Raw genomic sequence first — 18,546 nt, 5'->3', positions numbered from 1 at the left:
TGTTGGATCAGATTTCTCTGAGTCTTGAGTCATAAAGGTCAATGTCTTGGGTTTCCGTTTCTTAGCTTTCTGAATATTTTCAGGCCATTGTTTACTCATCAATTCCCAAGCTTTGAATACATCAACCATGTAATCCTTATCCCACTTTGGACTCGGGACTGCCGTGTTGTCAAGTAAATGCCCCCTTATTATATCCAACTTGGATTTATCAAAACTACCATCTCTAGGGTATCGATCATCTGTCCATTCAGAGATATCTGTTAGAAATGGTTCAACATAATAAAATCCTAGTTTGGTTTGCATCCACTCTCTAGGTGTCATTTGCTCAAGTGTCTTGATAGGAATATTTTTCAAATGCGGATTTGTCTTTAGCAATTTTTTCATAGCCTTTCGCTCTTTTTTTGGTAAGTCATTCTCTGACCTATTTTTTTTATATATGTAGATTCACATTGTGAGGTTTTACTGCATTTCTTCCCCATTGTTAAATGTTATATACTTACAACATAAATACACATGCATCCATGTATTAAGCAAGAATTATTTATAGAATTGTGCCGTTTAATTTTTTTTTTTTTTTTTTTTTTTTTTATGGATTGTATTTTATTCTGCTGTGTTTCAAATGCTGCTCGATCGATCGAGACTTACACTTGCCTTTGTTTATATAATCAATAATAGTTATTCTATTAATTACCACTAGACAACCATTCTATCTTTCTCACAACATGTCAACACCTGTCACCAAAAATCGGGGCCGTCTGAGCGGTCAGTCCGTTTTTGAGAGACAGTGTCTATTTCACAAATAACACAAAACAATTGACTAACCCCTGCTTATCGAGGATCGGTGCCGTCTGAGCGATCGGTCCTTCCAAGAATAGCAGTGTTCACGCCTCACCCTCAATAGTGAGCGTTTTTAAAGTCCCTTTGTCTCCAAAGTACTTTTTCAAGACACAACATACACTAGACAACACCTGCTTACCTGGGTTCTTCCCAGCGTAACAGTGTTTTACGCCTCACTCTCAATGGTGAGCGTTTTAAGTCCCTTTGCCTGCAAAGTACTTTTCAATACAACATATATAACACCTGCTTACCTGGGTTCTTCCCAGCGTAACAGTGTTTTACGCCTCACTCTCAATAGTGAGCGTTTTAAGTCCCTTTGCCTGCAAAGTACTTTTTCAGACATATATAGCGCGTTCTTCCAACCGCTTTTTTATCATTGTCCCGCCCGTAGCGTACAATTAGGCCTTTTCATTATTTCAGACATATATTTCAGACATATATTACTTACAACATAACCAACTACATCAATCACTTCAGTACACCAACTACTACTGTCTGCCTACCAAGTGAGCATGCTCATATAGTGTGTGGCAACTTTTAAAACACAGCAGTTACAGAATGCCAAATTATTTGAACTTTAAATCAAGTTCATCAATCCATATAGAGGTCAATTGTAAAATCATACACAGTTCACCCTTTCCAGGTTCTTTCTTGTGCACCATAAGAGTAAGCAGAAAATCTATGCATCAAGATGTATAGTTAATTTGCTTACCTTGGCACATATCCTGTTCGTGACGCCATTGTTATTCGGAAACTGTGTAGATAGACGGCAAAGATGAATCAAGTCAGAAGTTCTGTCTTAATACATGTTTTAATTACGAGCTCGGTTCACGTCTACATGCCTGAGACACTGACAAAGATTCACTCCAGAACACAGGGGTCTTATACTGTCACAGAGAGGGTCAAATATCTTCAGTATGCAGTTTGAGCAGAATGTGATATCCTTTGTGAGGCACCTTAAGTTATTTTGGACTATATCAATCATTCTTTGACATGTTTATTCAGACTTTATGGTGCCCTGCTGAGTGGGGTATGTTAAGAGAAAATACATACTAACACTAACTCAGCTAACTGGCTAACTGTAGACTGTAGTAGTAGTAGTGTGTGCTGAATGTATTTATACCTCTACAGCAGCAGGGGCAGGTTTATGCTAATCACCACTAAATCCTGAACACAGAAATCTTGAAACACAGTTTGTGAAGCCTAGCTCCACAATTCAAATTTAAATGGCCGAAATGCTTTTTACACCGTTTTTAGAAATACATTTATGACCTATTTAATGTGTTTAGAAGAAAATGTCTGAATTCAATTTACACAGTCTTTAAGTTTAGGGGTAAGGTGTGAATTGAGGATAGCTTAAGGTTAGGGCTAGGCATGAATTGGTTATGGTTAGGGTTTGGGTTTGGCTGTACAAAATGAATGGAGTTAATGCAATGTCCTAACAAGAATAGCTGTGCAAACCTGTATGGACACACACACACACACACACACACACACACACACACACACACACACACACACACCTAATACCAACACTAAAACTAAACATGCAAATGCACCCCTATGAATCCCAGGTTGTACCAAACACATATAAAGTCAGATATTTCCTGGAGGCATGTAGTTCGTGTCCTGCTGCTCTAAACGCAGGTAAGTACAACTTACTGGACAATACACAATAGTTTATAATTGTGTTCTGATTCCATTTAGATTTTGACACTGGGGTGAAACTGTTCACTGAAATATGAAGGAGATTTGTTTCAAACTGAAAAATGAATAATTTGAAAGATATGACATAAGTTAATTCAATAAAAGTGACCGATACCAAAAAAGGTGTTTAAAGAGCTACTGTGTAATTCATTTTTTTATATATCTTGAAAGATTTTTGGAAAGGATACATACTGAAGATTATCCAATAAGGTCACCTTTTGTTGTTCCTTCATTATCAAACATCAATTGTTTCATTTTGAATACATTTATGTTTAAATCACAAGACGAATATTGATTTAACTTGTGAAGTCTATGCTCTGATCTTCTGGTTAAGTTCTTCTTTATCAGGTGGATGACTGGCTTTATGCAGGATTATCCCCACAAATGTTTACGTTTTTTATTGTTATAATTATTTTCTTATTATAATTTATTTTTTATTCTTACTATGTTTTTGATTTACTTTTCAGCTGGTCTTAAATATTCAGACATGTTGATTTTTTTCTATTTCATTAGTATTTAAATATAATATAATTGTCATTTTAAAAGTAAGCAATACTAATGTAAAAATTGTGCTAATTTATTACAATGCATATTGATATTGTGATATAGTGGGTTTGTATATATATCTAAACAGTGTCAGATGTGTAGTTTTCTCTGCCTTCTTTTGGTAAAAGTCTTTCTGATGTTTGGAAAGTTGCCTTATATTTACGCTATGGTTATTTCTTGCAGTATATACTGTATTTTCTGTAAATATTTAAATGTGACTGAATAATATCCATGTTTTCTTTCTTTTATTAAACTTCTACTTTCAAGAGATGAATGTGTCAGCTGCCAATGTGACAGTTGTTTTACAGTATCGAGACTCCTTCACTAAAGCTGTAACCAAGAATGTGATTGTTGTGGTTATCGGGATCTCCATCAACTTCATTAATGCCAGCCTCATTCACACCTTCCGTAAACACCAGGTCTGTTATTACTTAACATAACATAAATATGAATGAATGAATGAATGAATGAACTTTCAACTTTGTCATTCAGCATGATAACATGACTTCTTGTTGGGCTGAGTTGGGGAATTTGATGTTTTTGTCCTTGCCTCTTGCATCAATCTCATCCATGCTTGTGTCATTTTTGTGGCCATATTTCAACTATTTTTCATGGATGTAGCCAGGCCATTAACAGGTGACTGGAAGATGAGGTCTCTGTTCTTAATCCAACCTACAAAATTCTGAATGGTTGATTGATTAGTGATCTAGCAAAAACACTCATTAATGGGCTCAGATACCAGGCTAGGAGTTTAGCTGGAGGAGAAAAGTTTGCTGCACCATTAATAAGTGGTTGACAAGTGAAAGTGAAAATGACAGAAGGCAGATACTGAGAGGTCACCCATTTAACTTTAACTGTGTTCTGTACTTTCTTTCCACCATCCAGATATTCTACCTGAATCCCCGGTATATCCTTTTTATTCACCTGGTGGTCAACGACATTATTATGGTGACCGTGACCATCACCCTGTTTGTCGTCAGCTACACCCTCTACCAAATAAATGTCTCTGTATGTTGCGTCATAATGCTGATTGTTATTTTCACCACTGAAAACACTCCTCTGAACCTGGCCTGCATGGCGGTGGAATGCTACATCGCCATCTGTCTCCCCCTTCACCACATGCAGATCTGTACTGTCAAAAGAACTTTAATGCTGATTGGTTTAATCTGGATGACCAGCATTGTCTCAGGTATTACTGATCTCTTCATCACCTTAGCCACAGAGCCGCTGGACTTCTTTCATTCCCGAGTGTTTTGCCGCAGGGGAGTTGTCTTCCCACATCCTCTAATTATTGAGAAGAGGGATATCACATATTCACTGTTTTTAGTTATAGTCTGGATTACCATATTTTACACTTACTTCAAGATCCTGTTTACTGCAAAGACAGCCAGCAAAGATGCAAAGAAAGCCAGGAACACTATCATCCTCCATGGGTTTCAGTTACTTCTGTGTATGTCTACATATGCAACTCCTCCATTGAAAGATGCTCTGCTGCGATGGTTTCCTAAGAATTATGCAGACTCCCTCTTTGCTATCTACATTACAGTTCAGATTCTGCCACGATCCATTAGTCCAATCATCTATGGCTTACGAGACAATACTTTCAGGAAGTACCTGAAAAATGAACTTTTGTGTAAAATCAGTAAACCATAAGCAACCATTATTAGACTACAATTGCATCTTTAAAGAAAGATAAACCTTTAATCATTGACAGGATTCAGTGCACCCCTCAGTCCATACAACTTTTCCTTTTCGCATCTTTCCAACAGAGTCTTGAATTCATGCAATGTAAAGTTCAGCAAGATACACAGCTGTTATGTAAATCATCCGTTCATCCATTGATGCATCCATTCATCCACATATATGGAAATGGGTTGTGGTGTCATCAGTATAAACATCCTTCACCCCAGCAATTTTTCCATGTCCTCCCGGGGGTTACCAGAGTGTTTCTATGCTAGTAGAGATATGTAACCTTTTCAGCATGTTCTGGGTCTGCTCCAGGGTCTTCTACCAGTTGGACATGCCTCCAGAGAGACACATCAAGGAGACATCTTAACCATGTGCCCAAACCATCTCAGCTGGCTCCTTTAGATGTGAAGTAGCAGCAGCTCCACACCAAGCTACGCCTGAATGTCTGAGTTCCTAATTTAACAACTGATAAATTGAGAGGTTTAATTTCTAGCTCAGCTCTTTCTTAATTACAACAGTCCGATACAATGCAAACATTTCTGCTGATTCTGCAATGATCCACCTATAAACCTTATACTTCATGTTAACTTCACTTGTGAATAAGACCCTGAGATACTTCAAGTCCTTCACTTGGGCAACTCATTCCCACTCTGTAAAAGGAAAGAAGAAATCCTGAAGTCCCCAAAATCATAAAAGCTATGTAAAAAAAAAACCCTAACCTAATCCAGATATTGAATTTTGACCAGTGTCAGAAAAATTCAAACAATACTCAACCCTTTCATTCTACAACACATTCAAATCGAGATATGAAAGTACTTAATTTTTCAAATGTTATTGTTGTGTGTTGAAATACAATTTTAATTGTTGACTAAACTGGTATTTATGAATGAGTTATGAATGAATTCATTCAAATTTGTATATTGCCCTTTACAATTCAATTAAAAAACTTTGCCCATCATGTTTGTGCACATTTTTGTTACCTTATGGAGACCATTTCTGGTATCTTGTTGGGACCTGTCGTCCTACAAAGCCTGGCCATAATGTCTCAAAACTTCATTTCTGAGGTTGTGGTTAAAGTCCATGTAAAGTAAGAATAAATATGTGTTCTGAGTTTGACATACCACAAAAAAAGTGTGTTGTTAACCACCCTGCCAAATTTGAATGATTAAAAAAATCGCCAAATATATGAATTTAGGCTTCAAAGTTGGGTAAAAATCATAGACTGTATAAAAGAAATGGACGTAACATCCGTGACGTCAGAAGCCAATAGTATAGAATCTAGGCAGCGCCATCTTGAAAATTTCAGGTGCATGCTGGGAAAAAAAGAACATGGATTCTACTTATATGGGCATGAGGCGGAGTCATGGACGGACGTATGGGCGGGACCAACGGCGGAGCAGGGAGGCTGCGATTGGTTGCGAGGGCTGGATCTCAAGGACATTGGTCAATCAACCTGTCAATCAGGACGTAGCCACGCCCTAATGCATACCCTGCTTTATCGTCAAATATAAAATCAGGGAGGCCAAAATGTCACAAATGAACATCATACTGCATTGAAGAAGGCTTTAAACTAGCGATTGAGACCATAAACACATTTTGAAAACGTTTACTGAGGTTAGAAATCAAGTGAGAAATTGGTGAATTCTCCATTGACTTGTATAGAGACGGTCGCCCCCTGGTGGCCTTTTGATAGAATGCAGCTCTAAGTTACTTCCGCATTGGCTTCTTTTCAGAGGATCGGAACTCCCCGCCTGGTAAAAATCAGCCTCTTTCTCTGCTGCCAAACACTGTGGGTGTGGCCTTAGAGTTCGCTGAAACCCCGCCCCCTACCAAGTGTCACCTGTCAATCAAAGTCACCACCTCTACCCGAAACACAGATGCGAAGTCTGAGAGCTTTCAGCTGCTAACTCAGCTGCTAGCTCGGCGGCTAACTTGGTGGCTAACTCAGCTAACTGGCTAACTGTAGACTGTAGTAGTAGTAGTGTGTGCTGAATGTATTTATACCTCTACAGCAGCAGGGGCAGGTTTATGCTAATCACCACTAAATCCTGAACACAGAAATCTTGAAACACAGTTTGTGAAGCCTAGCTCCACAATTCAAATCTAAATGGTCGAAATGCTTTTTACACCTTTTTTTTAAATACATTCATGACCTATTTAATGTGTTTAGAAGAAAATGTCTGAATTCACTTTACACAGTCTTTAAGTTTAGGGGTAAGGTGTGAATTGAGGATAGCTTAAGGTTAGGGCTAGGCATGAACTGGTTATGGTTAGGATTTGGGTTTGGCTGTACAAAATGAATGGAGTTAATGCAATGTCCTAACAAGAATAACTGTGCATACCTTTGTGGCCACACACACACACACACACACACACACACAATACCAACACTAAAACTAAACATGCAAATGCACCCCTATGAATCCCAGGTTGTACCAAACACATATAAAGTCAGATATTTCCTGGAGCCATGTAGTTCGTGTCCTGCTGCTCTAAACGCAGGTAAGTACAACTTACTGGACAATACACAATAGTTTATAATTGTGTTCTGATTCCATTTAGATTTTGACACTGGGGTGAAACTGTTCACTGAAATATGAAGGAGATTTGTTTCAAACTGAAAAATGAATAATTTGAAAGATATGACATAGGTTAATTCAATTAAAGTGACAGATACCAAAAACGGTGTTTAAAGAGCTACTGTGTAATTCATTTTTTATATATCTTGAAAGATTTTTGGAAAGGATACATACTGAAGATTATCCAATAAGGTCACCTTTTGTTGTTCCTTCATTATCAAACATCAATTGTTTCATTTTGAATACATTTATGTTTAAATAACAAGACGAATATTGATTTAACTTGTGAAGTCTATGCTCTGATCTTCTGGTTAAGTTCTTCTTTATCAGGTTGCTGACTGGGTTTATGCAGGATTATCCCCACAAATGTTTACGTTTATTATAATTATTTTCTTATTATAATTTTTTTTATTATGTTTTTAATTTACTTTTCAGCTGGTCCTAAATATTCAGCCATGTTGATTTTTTTCTGTTTCATTAGTATTTAAATATAATATAATTGTCATTTTAAAAGTAAGCAATACTAATGTAAAAATTGTGCTAATTTATTACAATGCATATTGATATTGTGATATAGTTGGTTTGTATATATATCTAAACAGTGTCAGATGTGTAGTTTTCTCTACCTTCTTTTGGTAAAAGTCTTTCTGATGTTTGGAAAGTTGCCTTGTATTTACGCTATGGTTATTTCTTACAGTATATACTGTATTTTCTGTAAATATTTAAATGTAACTGAATAATATCCATGTTCTCTTTCTTTTATTAAACTTCTACTTTCAAGAGATGAATGTGTCAGCTGCCAATGTGACAGTTGTTTTACAGTATCGAGACACCTTCACTAAAGCTGTGACCAAGAATGTGATCGTTGTGTTTCTCGGGATCTCCATCAACTTCATTAATGCCAGCCTCATTCACACCTTCCGTAAACACCAGGTCTGTTATTACTTAACATAACATAATATGAATGAATGAATGAACTTTGTCATCCAGCATGATAACATGACTTCTTGTTGGGCTGAGTTGGGGAATTTGATGTTTTTGTTCTTGCCTCTTGCATCAATCTCATCTATGCTTGTGTCATTGTTGTGGCCATATTTCAACTATTTTTCATGGATGTAGCCAGGCCATTAACAGGTGACTGGAAGATGAGGTCTCCGTTCTTAATCCAAACTACAAAGTTCTGAATGGTTGATTGATTCATGATTCAGCAAAAACACCCATTAATGGGCTCAGATACCAGGCTAGGAGTTTAGCTGGAGGAGAAAAGTTTGCTGCACCATTAATAAGTGGTTGATAAGTGAAAGTGAAAATGACAGAAGGCAGATACTGAGAGGTCACCCATTTAACTTTAACTGTGTTCTGTACTTTCTTTCCACCATCCAGATATTCTACCTGAATCCCCGGTATATCCTTTTTATTCACCTGGTGGTCAACGACATTATTATGGTGACCATGACCATCACCCTGTTTGTCATCAGCTACACCATCTACAAATTAAATGTCTCCATCTGCTGCATCTTCATCCTGATTGCTCTTTTCACCACTGAAAACACTCCTCTGAACCTGGCCTGCATGGCGGTGGAATGCTACATCGCCATCTGCCTCCCCCTTCGCCACGTGCAGATCTGTACTGTGAAGAGAACTTTAATGCTGATTGGTTTAATCTGGATGACCAGCATCTTTTCTGTTCTTCCTGATCTCTTCATCACCTTAGCCACAGAGCCGCTGGACTTCTTTCATTCCCGAGTGTTTTGCCGCAGGGAACTTGTCTTCCCACAACCTCTAATTATTGAGAAGAGAGATATCACATATTCACTGTTTTTAGTTATAGTCTGGTTAACCATATTTTACACTTACTTCAAGATCTTGTTTACTGCAAAGACAGCCAGCAAAGACGCAAAGAAAGCCAGGAACACTATCATGCTCCATGGGTTTCAGCTACTTCTGTGTATGTCTTCATATGCAACCCCTCCGTTGAAAGATGCTCTGCTGAGATGGTTTCCTAAGAATATTGCAGACTCCCTCTTTGCTATCTACATTACAGTTCAGATTCTGCCACGATCCATTAGTCCAATCATCTATGGCTTTCGAGACAATACTTTCAGGAAGTACCTGAAAAATGAACTGCTGTGTAAAATCAGCAAAGCATAAGCAATCATTCTTAATCTATAATTGTATCTTTAAAGAAAGATAATCCTTTAATCATTGACAGGATTCAGTGCACCCCTCAGTCCATACAACTTTTCCTTTTCACATCTTTTTCTACAGAATCTTGAATTCATGCAATGTAAAGTTCAGCAAGATACACAGCTGTTATGTAAATCATCCGTTCATCCATTCATCCACATGTATGGAAATGGGCCGTGGTGGCATCAGAATAAACATCCTTCACCCCAGCAATTTTCTCCATGTCCTCCCGGGGGTTCTCAAAGTTTTCCCAGGCTAGATGAGATACTGTATGTAACCCTTTCAGCATGTTCTGGGTCTGCTCCAGGGTCTTCTACCAGTTGGACATGCCTCCAGAGAGAGACATCAAGGAGACATCTTAACCAGGTGCCCAAATGTCTGAGTTCCTAATTTAACAACTGGTAAATTGAGAGGTTTAATTTCTAGCTCAGCTCTTTCTTAATCACAACGGTCCGATACAATGCAAACATTACTGCTGATTCTGCACTGATCCACCTATCAACCTTATACTTCATGTTAACTTCACTTGTGAATAAGACCCTGAGATACTTCAAGTCCTTCACTTGGGCAACTCATTCCCACTCTGTAAAAGGAAAGAAGCAATCCTGAAGTCCCCAAAATGATAAAAGCTATGTAAAAAAAAAACCCTAACCTAATCCAGATATTGAATTTTGACCAGTGTCAGAAAAATTCAAACAATACTCAACCCTTTCATTCTACAACACACTCATATCGAGATATGAAAGTACTTAATTTTTCAAATGTTATTGTTGTGTGTTGAAATACAATTTTAATTGTTGACTAAACTGGTATTCATGAATGAATTCATTCAAATTTGTATATTGCCCTTTACAATTTAATTAAAAAACTTTGCCCCCCATGTTTGTGCACATTTTTGTTACCTTATAGAGACCATTTCTGGTATCTTGTTGGGACCTGTCGTCCTACAAAGCCTGGCCATAATGTGTCAAAACTTCATTTCTGAGGTCGTGGTTAAAGTCCATGTATAGTAAGAATAAATATGTATTCTGAGTTTGACATACCACAGAAAAGTGTGTTGGTCACCACCCTGCCAAATTTGAATGATTAAAAAAAAATCGCCAAATATATGAAATTAGGCTTAAAAGTTGCGTAAAAATCAGCCTCTTTCTCTGCTGCCAAACGCTGAAGCCCCGCCCCCTACCAAGTGTCACCTGTCAATCAAAGTCACCACCTCTACCCGAAACACAGATGCGAAGTCTGAGAGCTTTCAGCTGCTAACTCAGCTGCTAGCTAGGCAGCTAACTCGGTGGCTAACTCAGCTAACTGGCTAACTGTAGACTGTAGTAGTAGTAGTGTGCGCTGAATGTATTTATACCTCTACAGCAGCAGCGGCGGGTTTATGCTAATCACCACTAAATCCTGAACACAGAAATCTTGAAACACAGTTTGTGAAGCCTAGCTCCACAATTCAAATCTAAATGGTTGAAATGCTTTTTACACCTTTTTTAGAAATACATTCATGACCTATTTAATGTGTTTAGAAGAAAATGTCTGAATTCACTTTACACAGTCTTTAAGTTTAGGGGTAAGGTGTGAATTGAGGATAGCTTAAGGTTAGGGCTAGGCATGAACTGGTTATGGTTAGGATTTGGGTTTGGCTGTACAAAATGAATGGAGTTAATGCAATGTCCTAACAAGAATAACTGTGCATACCTTTGTGGCCACACACACACACACACACACACACACACACAATACCAACACTAAAACTAAACATGCAAATGCACCCCTATGAATCCCAGGTTGTACCAAACACATATAAAGTCAGATATTTCCTGGAGGCATGTAGTTCGTGTCCTGCTGCTCTAAACGCAGGTAAGTACAACTTACTGGACAATACACAATAGTTTATAATTGTGTTCTGATTCCATTTAGATTGTGTCACTGGGGTGAAACTGTTCACTGAAATATGAAGGAGATTTGTTTCAAACTGAAAATTGAATAATTTGAAAGATATGACATAGGTTAATTCAATAAAAGTGACCGATACCAAAAAAGGTGTTTAAAGAGCTACTGTGTAATTCATTTTTTATATATCTTGAAAGATTTTTGGAAAGGATACATACTGAAGATTATCCAATGAGGTCACCTTTTGTTGTTCCTTCATTATCAAACATCAATTGTCTCATTTTGAATACATTTATGTTTAAATAACAAGACGAATATTGATTTAACTTGTGAAGTCTATGCTCTGATCTTCTGGTTAAGTTCTTCTTTATCAGGTAGATGACTGGCTTTATGCAGGATTATCCCCACAAATGTTTACGTTTATTATAGTTATTTTCTTATTATAATTTTTTTTATTATGTTTTTAATTTACTTTTCAGCTGGTCCTAAATATTCAGACATGTTGATTTTTTTCTGTTTCATTAGTATTTAAATATAATATAATTGTCATTTTAAAAGTAAGCAATACTAATGTAAACATTGTGCTAATTTATTACAATGCATATTGATATTGTGATATAGTTGGTTTGTATATATATCTAAACAGTGTCAGATGTGTAGTTTTCTCTACCTTCTTTTGGTAAAAGTCTTTCTGATGTTTGGAAAGTTTACGCTATGGTTATTTCTTACAGTATATACTGTATTTTCTGTAAATATATAAATGTGACTGAATAATATCCACGTTCTCTTTCTTTTATTAAACTTCTACTTTCAAGAGATGAATGTGTCAGCTGCCAATGTGACAGTTGTTTTACAGTATCGAGACTCCTTCACCAAAGCTGTGACCAAGAATGTGATTGTTGTGGTTCTCGGGATCTCCATCAACTTCATTAATGCCAGCCTCATTCGTACCTTCCGCAAACACCAGGTCTGTTATTACTTTAATGACATGTCACCACTAATAATGAATTTACTGAATCTTTCTCTTTTCTGTCACCAACTGCTTTACAAAGGGTGTTTCCTAAATCTGGAGATTGGGTTAGCTTTGAGTTTTGAGTTTTGGGTTTTGTTCATTCTAAAATCCTACTGTGAACATAAATGAATGAATGAATGAACCTTCAACTTTGTCATCCAGCATGATAACATGACTTCTTGTTGGGCTGAGTTGCGGAATTTGATGTTTTTGTTCTTGCCTCTTGCATCAATCTCATCTATGCTTGTGTCATTTTTGTAGCCATATTTCGACTATTTTTCATGGATGTAGCCAGGCCATTAACAGGTGACTGGAAGATGAGGTCTCCGTTCTTAATCCAACCTACAAAATTCTGAATGGTTGATTGATTAGTGATCTAGCAAAAACACTCATTAATGGGCACAGATACCAGGCTAGGAGTTTAGCTGGAGGAGAAAAGTTTGCTGCACCATTAATAAATAGCTGACAAGTAAAAATTAACTTTAACTGTGTTCTGTACTTTCTTTCCACCATCCAGATATTCTACCTGAATCCCCGGTATATCCTTTTTATTCACCTGGTGGTCAACGACATTATTATGGTGACCATGACCATCACCCTGTTTGTCGTCAGCTACACCCTCTACCAAATAAATGTCTCTGTATGTTGCGTCATAATGCTGATTGTTATTTTCACCACTGAAAACACTCCTCTGAACCTGGCCTGGATGGCGGTGGAGTGCTATATCGCCATCTGCCTCCCCCTTCATCACATGCAGATCTGTACTGTCAAAAGAACTTTAATGCTGATTAGTTTAATCTGGATGACCAGCATTGTCTCAGGTATTACTGATCTCTTCATCAGCTTAGCCACAGAGCCACTGGACTTCTTTCATTCCCGAGTGTTTTGCCGCAGGGAAGTTGTCTTCCCACATCCTGTAACTATACAGAAGAGAAATATCACATTTTCAATGTTTTTAGTTATAGTCTGGATTACCATATTTTACACTTACTTCAAAATCTTGTTTACTGCAAAGACAGCCAGCAAAGACGCAAAGAAAGCCAGGAACACTATCATGCTCCATGGGTTTCAGCTACTTCTATGTATGTCTTCTTATGCAACCCCTCAGTTGAAAGTAGTTCTGCTGCGATGGTTTCCTAAGAATATTGCGGACTCCCTCTTTGCTATCTACATTACAGTACAGATTCTGCCACGATCCATTAGTCCAATCATCTATGGCATACGAGACAATACTTTCAGGAAGTACCTGAAAAATGACTTCTTGTGTAGGGTCAGCAAACCATAAGCAACCATTATTAGACTATAATTGTATATTTAAAGAAAGATAATCCTTTAATCATTGACAGGATTCAGTGCACCCCTCAGTCCATACAACTTTTCCTTTTCACATCTTTCCAACACAGTTTTGAATTCATGCAATGTAAAGTTCAGCAAGATACACAGCTGTTATGTAAATCATCCATTCATCCATCGATGCATCCATTCATCCACGCATATGGAAATGGGTTGTGGTGGCATCGGAATAAACATCCTTCACCCCAGCAATTTTCTCCATGTCCTCCTGGGGGTTCTCAAGGTTTTCCCGGGCTAGTTGAGATACTGTATGTAACCCTTTCAGCATGTTCTGGGTCTACTCTAGGGTCTTCTACCAGTTGGACATGCCTCCAGAGAGAGACATCAAGGAGACATCTTAACCAGGTGCCCAAACCATCTCAGCTGGCTCCTTTTGAGGTGAAGTAGCAGCAGCTCTATACCAAGCTACGACTGGATGTCTGAGTTCTTAATTTAACAACTGCTAAATTGAGAGGTTTACTTTCTAGCTCAGCTCTTTCTTAATCACAACGGTCCGATACAATGCAAATATTACTGCTGATTCTGCACTGATCCACCTATCAACCTTATACTTCATGTTAACCTCACTCATGAATAAGACCCTGAGATACTGAAAGTCTTTCACTTTGGACAGCAACTCACTCCCACTCTGTAAAAGGAAAGAAGCAATCCTGAGGTCCCTAAAATGGTCAAAGCTATGCAAAAAAACCCAAACAAACCCTTATGCAATCCAGATATTGAATTTACTCAACCCTTTCATTCTACAACACACTCATATCGAGATATGAAAGTACTTAATTTTTTTAATGTTATTGTTGTGCGTTGAAATACAATTTTAATTGTTGACTAAACTGGTATTTATGAATGAGTTATGAATGAGCTGCCAAAGTTTTTATGTTGCCCTTTACAATTCAATTAAAAAACTTTTTCCCCCATGTTTGTGCACATTTGTGTTACCTTATGGAGACCATTTCTGGTATCTTGTTGGGACCTTTAGGCCTACACAGCCTGGCCATAATGAGGCAAAACTTCATTTCTGAGGTCGTGGTTAAGGTTAGAGGTAAAGTGTGAATTGAAATTAGGTTGAGGTAAGGGTTAGGCATGAACTGGTTATGGTTATGGTTATGGTTTGGGTTAGGCTGTACAGAATGAATGGAGTTAATGCAATGTCCTAACAAAAATAGCTGTGCATACCCCTGTGGCCACACGCACACACACACACACACACACACACACATCTACTACTAACATGTATGAAACACAAAAACATGCAAATGCACACCTCTGAATTCCAGGTTGTACCAAACACACAACATATAAAGTCAGATATTTCCTGGAGCCATGTAGTTGGTTTCCTGCTGATCCAAACAAAGGTAAGTACCACTTATTGAACAAGATGTGATAACTTTAATTGTAAACTCCATTATAATTTGTCACTGGGGTGAAACTGAAAATAAGATATGTATTCCAAACTGAAAATAAATGATTTTGAAAGGTCTGAAACAGGTTAATTCAACAAGATTGAATGATACAAAAAAGATGTTTAAAGAGTTACTGTGCAATTAATTTTCACTTATCTTGACAGTTTTATAAATGTCTGTAAAGGATGGAGACTGTGAAACTACACTGTAGATTATCTAATGAGGTCACCCATTGTTTTTCCTTTATGATCAAACTTTAATTATTTAATTTTAAATCCATTCAGGTTTAATAACAAGAGTAATATATTGACTTTTACTTGTTATGTTGATACTGTGAGCTTCTGGTAGAGGTGTGTTCTTTATCGTATCTTTGATTGGTTTTATGCAGGATTATCCCTAAAATATTAAAGATTTTTATTATTATATTTTCAGATTACAATGTATTTTTATTATTCTTGTGTGTTTTTGATTTACTTTACAGCTGGTCTTAAAAATGTTGATTTTTTCTGTTTCACAATATTCAAATGTACAAAAATTATCATTTTAAAAGTAAGGAAAGTAATTTCAATGTAAAGTTTGTGCTAATTTAGTACAATGCATATTGATATTGTGATATAGTGGAATTGTCCTCTCAGTCTCTCTTTCACAAATGCACCATTCTGGTAAATTTTACTTTTCTTTGAATTTGACAATATATTTAAAAAAGTATCAGATGTGTAGAGTTTCTCTACTTTTTCTCGGTCAAAGTCTTTCTGATGTTTGGAAAATTATCCATAAATGAGTGTTGTAAAAAGGGTGGGGGTCCTTTTAAAATCACTGTTGCCTTATATTTACACTGATAAGGTGATTTTTTGCAGTATATACTGTATTTTCTGTAAACATTTAAATGTAACTAAAAATATCCATGTTTTCTTTCTTTTATTAGACTTCTACTTTCAAGAGATGAATGTGTCAGCTGCCAATGTGACAGTTGTTTTACAGTATCGAGACTCCTTCACTAAAGCTGTGACCAAGAATGTGATTGTTGTGGTTCTCGGGATCTCCATCAACTTCATTAATGCCAACCTCATTCACACCTTCCGTAAACACCAGGTCTGTTATTACTTACATGACATGTCACCACTAATAATGAATTTACTGAAGAAATCATCAGACGATTATGGAATCCTCTTTTCTGTCACCCACAAGTTTACAAAGAGGGTTTCCTAAATCTGGATATTGGGTTAGCTTTGAGTTTAGAATTCTGGGTTTTGTTTGGGTTCAGTTCATTCTAAAATCCTATTGTGAACATAAATGAATGAATGAACTTTCAACTTTTTCATTCGGCATGACAACATGACTTCTTGTTGGGGAGCTGGGGAATTTGATGTTTTAGTTCTTGTTCTTTTTGTTCAGTAGCAAGTGACATACCCATTCTGCAGATGTCATTTCCCATGGAAAATAAATTGGGGAAGTGACTGTTATGAGGAGTTTGCCAGTCAAGTGACTGTGCAGCTGCATCAATCTCATCCATGCATGTGACATTTTTGTGGCCATATTTGCAGTTTTTCATGAACGTAGCCAGGCCAGGAAGACCAGGTCTCCATTCTTAATCCCACCTACAAAGTTCTGATTGTCCAGAACACCAGATCTGTATTTGCACAAAGCAGAGAAGTGGATGGTGACTCAGAGGCCTGGTACCTGGCTACAAGCTTAGCTGGAGTGAAAAAAGGTCACTGCACCATTGATAAGTATTAACATGAAAAACTAATTGAAATGAAAGTATATACTGGGAAGATAGCTAAGTAGCTGACAAGTGACAATGACAGCTGGCAGATACTGAGAGGTCCCCCATTTAAACTTTTCAACATATCAAATCCCTTTTTTAAGAACAAAGCTGTATCCTCAGACTCCTAGAATTCACAAAAATCTCTGTCCTATTCTTTCTCATCATTCCAGATATTCTACATGAATCCCCGGTATATCCTTTTCATTCACCTGGTGGTCAATGACATGATCGTACTGACCCTGACCATCACCCTGTTTCTCATCAGTTACATCCTCTTCAAATTGAATGTCTCCATCTGCTGTGTCATCGTACTGCTTGTTATTTTCACCACTGAAAACACTCCTCTGAACCTGGCCTGCATGGCGGTGGAGTGTTACATTGCCATCTGCCTCCCCCTTCACCACATGCAGATCTGTACTGTCAAAAGAACATCAATGTTGATTGGTTTAATCTGGATGACCAGCATGTTGTCTGGTCTTCCTGATCTCTTCATCACATTAGCCACAGAGCCACTGGACTTCTTTCATTCCCGAGTGTTCTGCCTCAGGGAAAATGTCTTCCCACATCCTGTCAATATTAAGAAGAGGGATATCACATATTCAATGTTTTTAGTTATAGTCTGGATTACCATATTTTACACTTACTTCAAGATCCTGTTTACTGCAAAGACAGCCAGCAAAGATGCAAAGAAAGCCAGGAACACTATCATGCTCCATGGGTTACAGCTACTTCTGTGTATGTCTTCTTATGCAACCCCTCCGTTGAAAGAAGCTTTGCTGCGATGGTTTCCTAAGAATTATGCTGACTCCCTCTTTGCTATCTACATTACAGTACAGATTCTGCCACGATCCATTAGTCCAATCATCTATGGCTTTCGAGACAATACTTTCAGGAAGTACCTGAAAAATGACTTGTTGTGTAGGGTCAGAAAACCATAAGCAACCATTATTAGACTATAATTGTATATTTAAAGAAAGATAATCCTTTAATCATTGACAGGATTCAGTGCACCCCTCAGTCCATACAACTTTTCCTTTTCACATCTTTCCATCAGACTCTTGAATTCATTTGTAACACACAATGTAAAGTTCAGCCAGACCACTGTTATGTAAATCCATCCATCAGCTTAATCAGAAATGGGTCATCGTGGCATCAGACTAAGAAAAGACACCAAAACATCCTTCGCCCCAGCAATTTTCTCCATGTCCACCTGGGGGTTCCCAAGGTGTTCCTAGGCTAGTAGAGATATGTAACCCTTTCAGCGTGTCCTGGGTCTGCTCCAGGGTCTTCTACCAGTTGGACATGCCTCCAGAGAGAGACATCCAGGAGACATCTTGACCAGGTGCCCAAACCATCTCAGCTGGCTCCTTTTGATGTGAAGTAGCAGCAGCTCCACACCATCTATCCCTGGATGTCTAAGCCCCTAATTTACCAACTGTTAAATTTAGAGGTTTAATTTCACAACAGTCCGATACAATGCCAACATTACTGCTGATGCCGTACCGATCCACCTATCAACCTTACACTTAATCTTAACCTCACTTGCGAATAAGACCCTGAGATACTGAAAGTCCTTCA

At 37.6% G+C, this 18,546-nt stretch overlaps 4 protein-coding genes across 4 annotated transcripts; all 4 read left to right on the top strand.

Moving 5' to 3' along the window:
* The first annotated feature begins 3,359 nt into the window (after positions 1-3,359).
* Positions 3,360-4,743, top strand: LOC128355913 (odorant receptor 131-2-like). Its single transcript, XM_053316300.1, has 2 exons — positions 3,360-3,509; positions 3,976-4,743. The coding sequence occupies exons 1-2, from the start codon at positions 3,360-3,362 to the stop codon at positions 4,741-4,743; spliced, it is 918 nt and encodes a 305-aa protein (XP_053172275.1).
* Positions 4,744-8,141: 3,398 nt separating this feature from the next.
* On the top strand, positions 8,142-9,509 carry LOC128355401 (odorant receptor 131-2-like). Its single transcript, XM_053315639.1, has 2 exons — positions 8,142-8,291; positions 8,742-9,509. The coding sequence occupies exons 1-2, from the start codon at positions 8,142-8,144 to the stop codon at positions 9,507-9,509; spliced, it is 918 nt and encodes a 305-aa protein (XP_053171614.1).
* Positions 9,510-12,252: 2,743 nt separating this feature from the next.
* LOC128355915 (odorant receptor 131-2-like) lies at positions 12,253-13,732 on the top strand. Its single transcript, XM_053316302.1, has 2 exons — positions 12,253-12,402; positions 12,965-13,732. The coding sequence occupies exons 1-2, from the start codon at positions 12,253-12,255 to the stop codon at positions 13,730-13,732; spliced, it is 918 nt and encodes a 305-aa protein (XP_053172277.1).
* Positions 13,733-16,142: 2,410 nt separating this feature from the next.
* Positions 16,143-17,906, top strand: LOC128355912 (odorant receptor 131-2-like). Its single transcript, XM_053316298.1, has 2 exons — positions 16,143-16,292; positions 17,139-17,906. Exons 1-2 carry the CDS (start codon positions 16,143-16,145, stop codon positions 17,904-17,906), a joined length of 918 nt encoding a protein of 305 aa, XP_053172273.1.
* Positions 17,907-18,546: the final 640 nt, after the last annotated feature.

Source organism: Scomber japonicus, chromosome 3, assembly GCF_027409825.1.
Source record: "Scomber japonicus isolate fScoJap1 chromosome 3, fScoJap1.pri, whole genome shotgun sequence".
In the NCBI taxonomy this organism is placed as follows: Eukaryota; Metazoa; Chordata; class Actinopteri; order Scombriformes; family Scombridae; genus Scomber; species Scomber japonicus.
The sequence above is the reverse complement of the archived record's forward strand: the minus strand, read 5'-3'. Positions and strand labels throughout refer to the sequence as shown.

Bases quoted from the DNA above. Each gene is read 5' to 3' on its own strand.
- LOC128355913 (XM_053316300.1), top strand. From the start codon at position 3,360: ATGAATGTGTCAGCTGCCAATGTGACAGTTGTTTTACAGTATCGAGAC. The intron at 3,510-3,975 runs GTCTGTTATTAC...TCCACCATCCAG, and splicing joins ACACCTTCCGTAAACACCAG to ATATTCTACCTGAATCCCCG.
- LOC128355401 (XM_053315639.1), top strand. From the start codon at position 8,142: ATGAATGTGTCAGCTGCCAATGTGACAGTTGTTTTACAGTATCGAGAC. The intron at 8,292-8,741 runs GTCTGTTATTAC...TCCACCATCCAG, and splicing joins ACACCTTCCGTAAACACCAG to ATATTCTACCTGAATCCCCG.
- LOC128355915 (XM_053316302.1), top strand. From the start codon at position 12,253: ATGAATGTGTCAGCTGCCAATGTGACAGTTGTTTTACAGTATCGAGAC. The intron at 12,403-12,964 runs GTCTGTTATTAC...TCCACCATCCAG, and splicing joins GTACCTTCCGCAAACACCAG to ATATTCTACCTGAATCCCCG.
- LOC128355912 (XM_053316298.1), top strand. From the start codon at position 16,143: ATGAATGTGTCAGCTGCCAATGTGACAGTTGTTTTACAGTATCGAGAC. The intron at 16,293-17,138 runs GTCTGTTATTAC...TCATCATTCCAG, and splicing joins ACACCTTCCGTAAACACCAG to ATATTCTACATGAATCCCCG.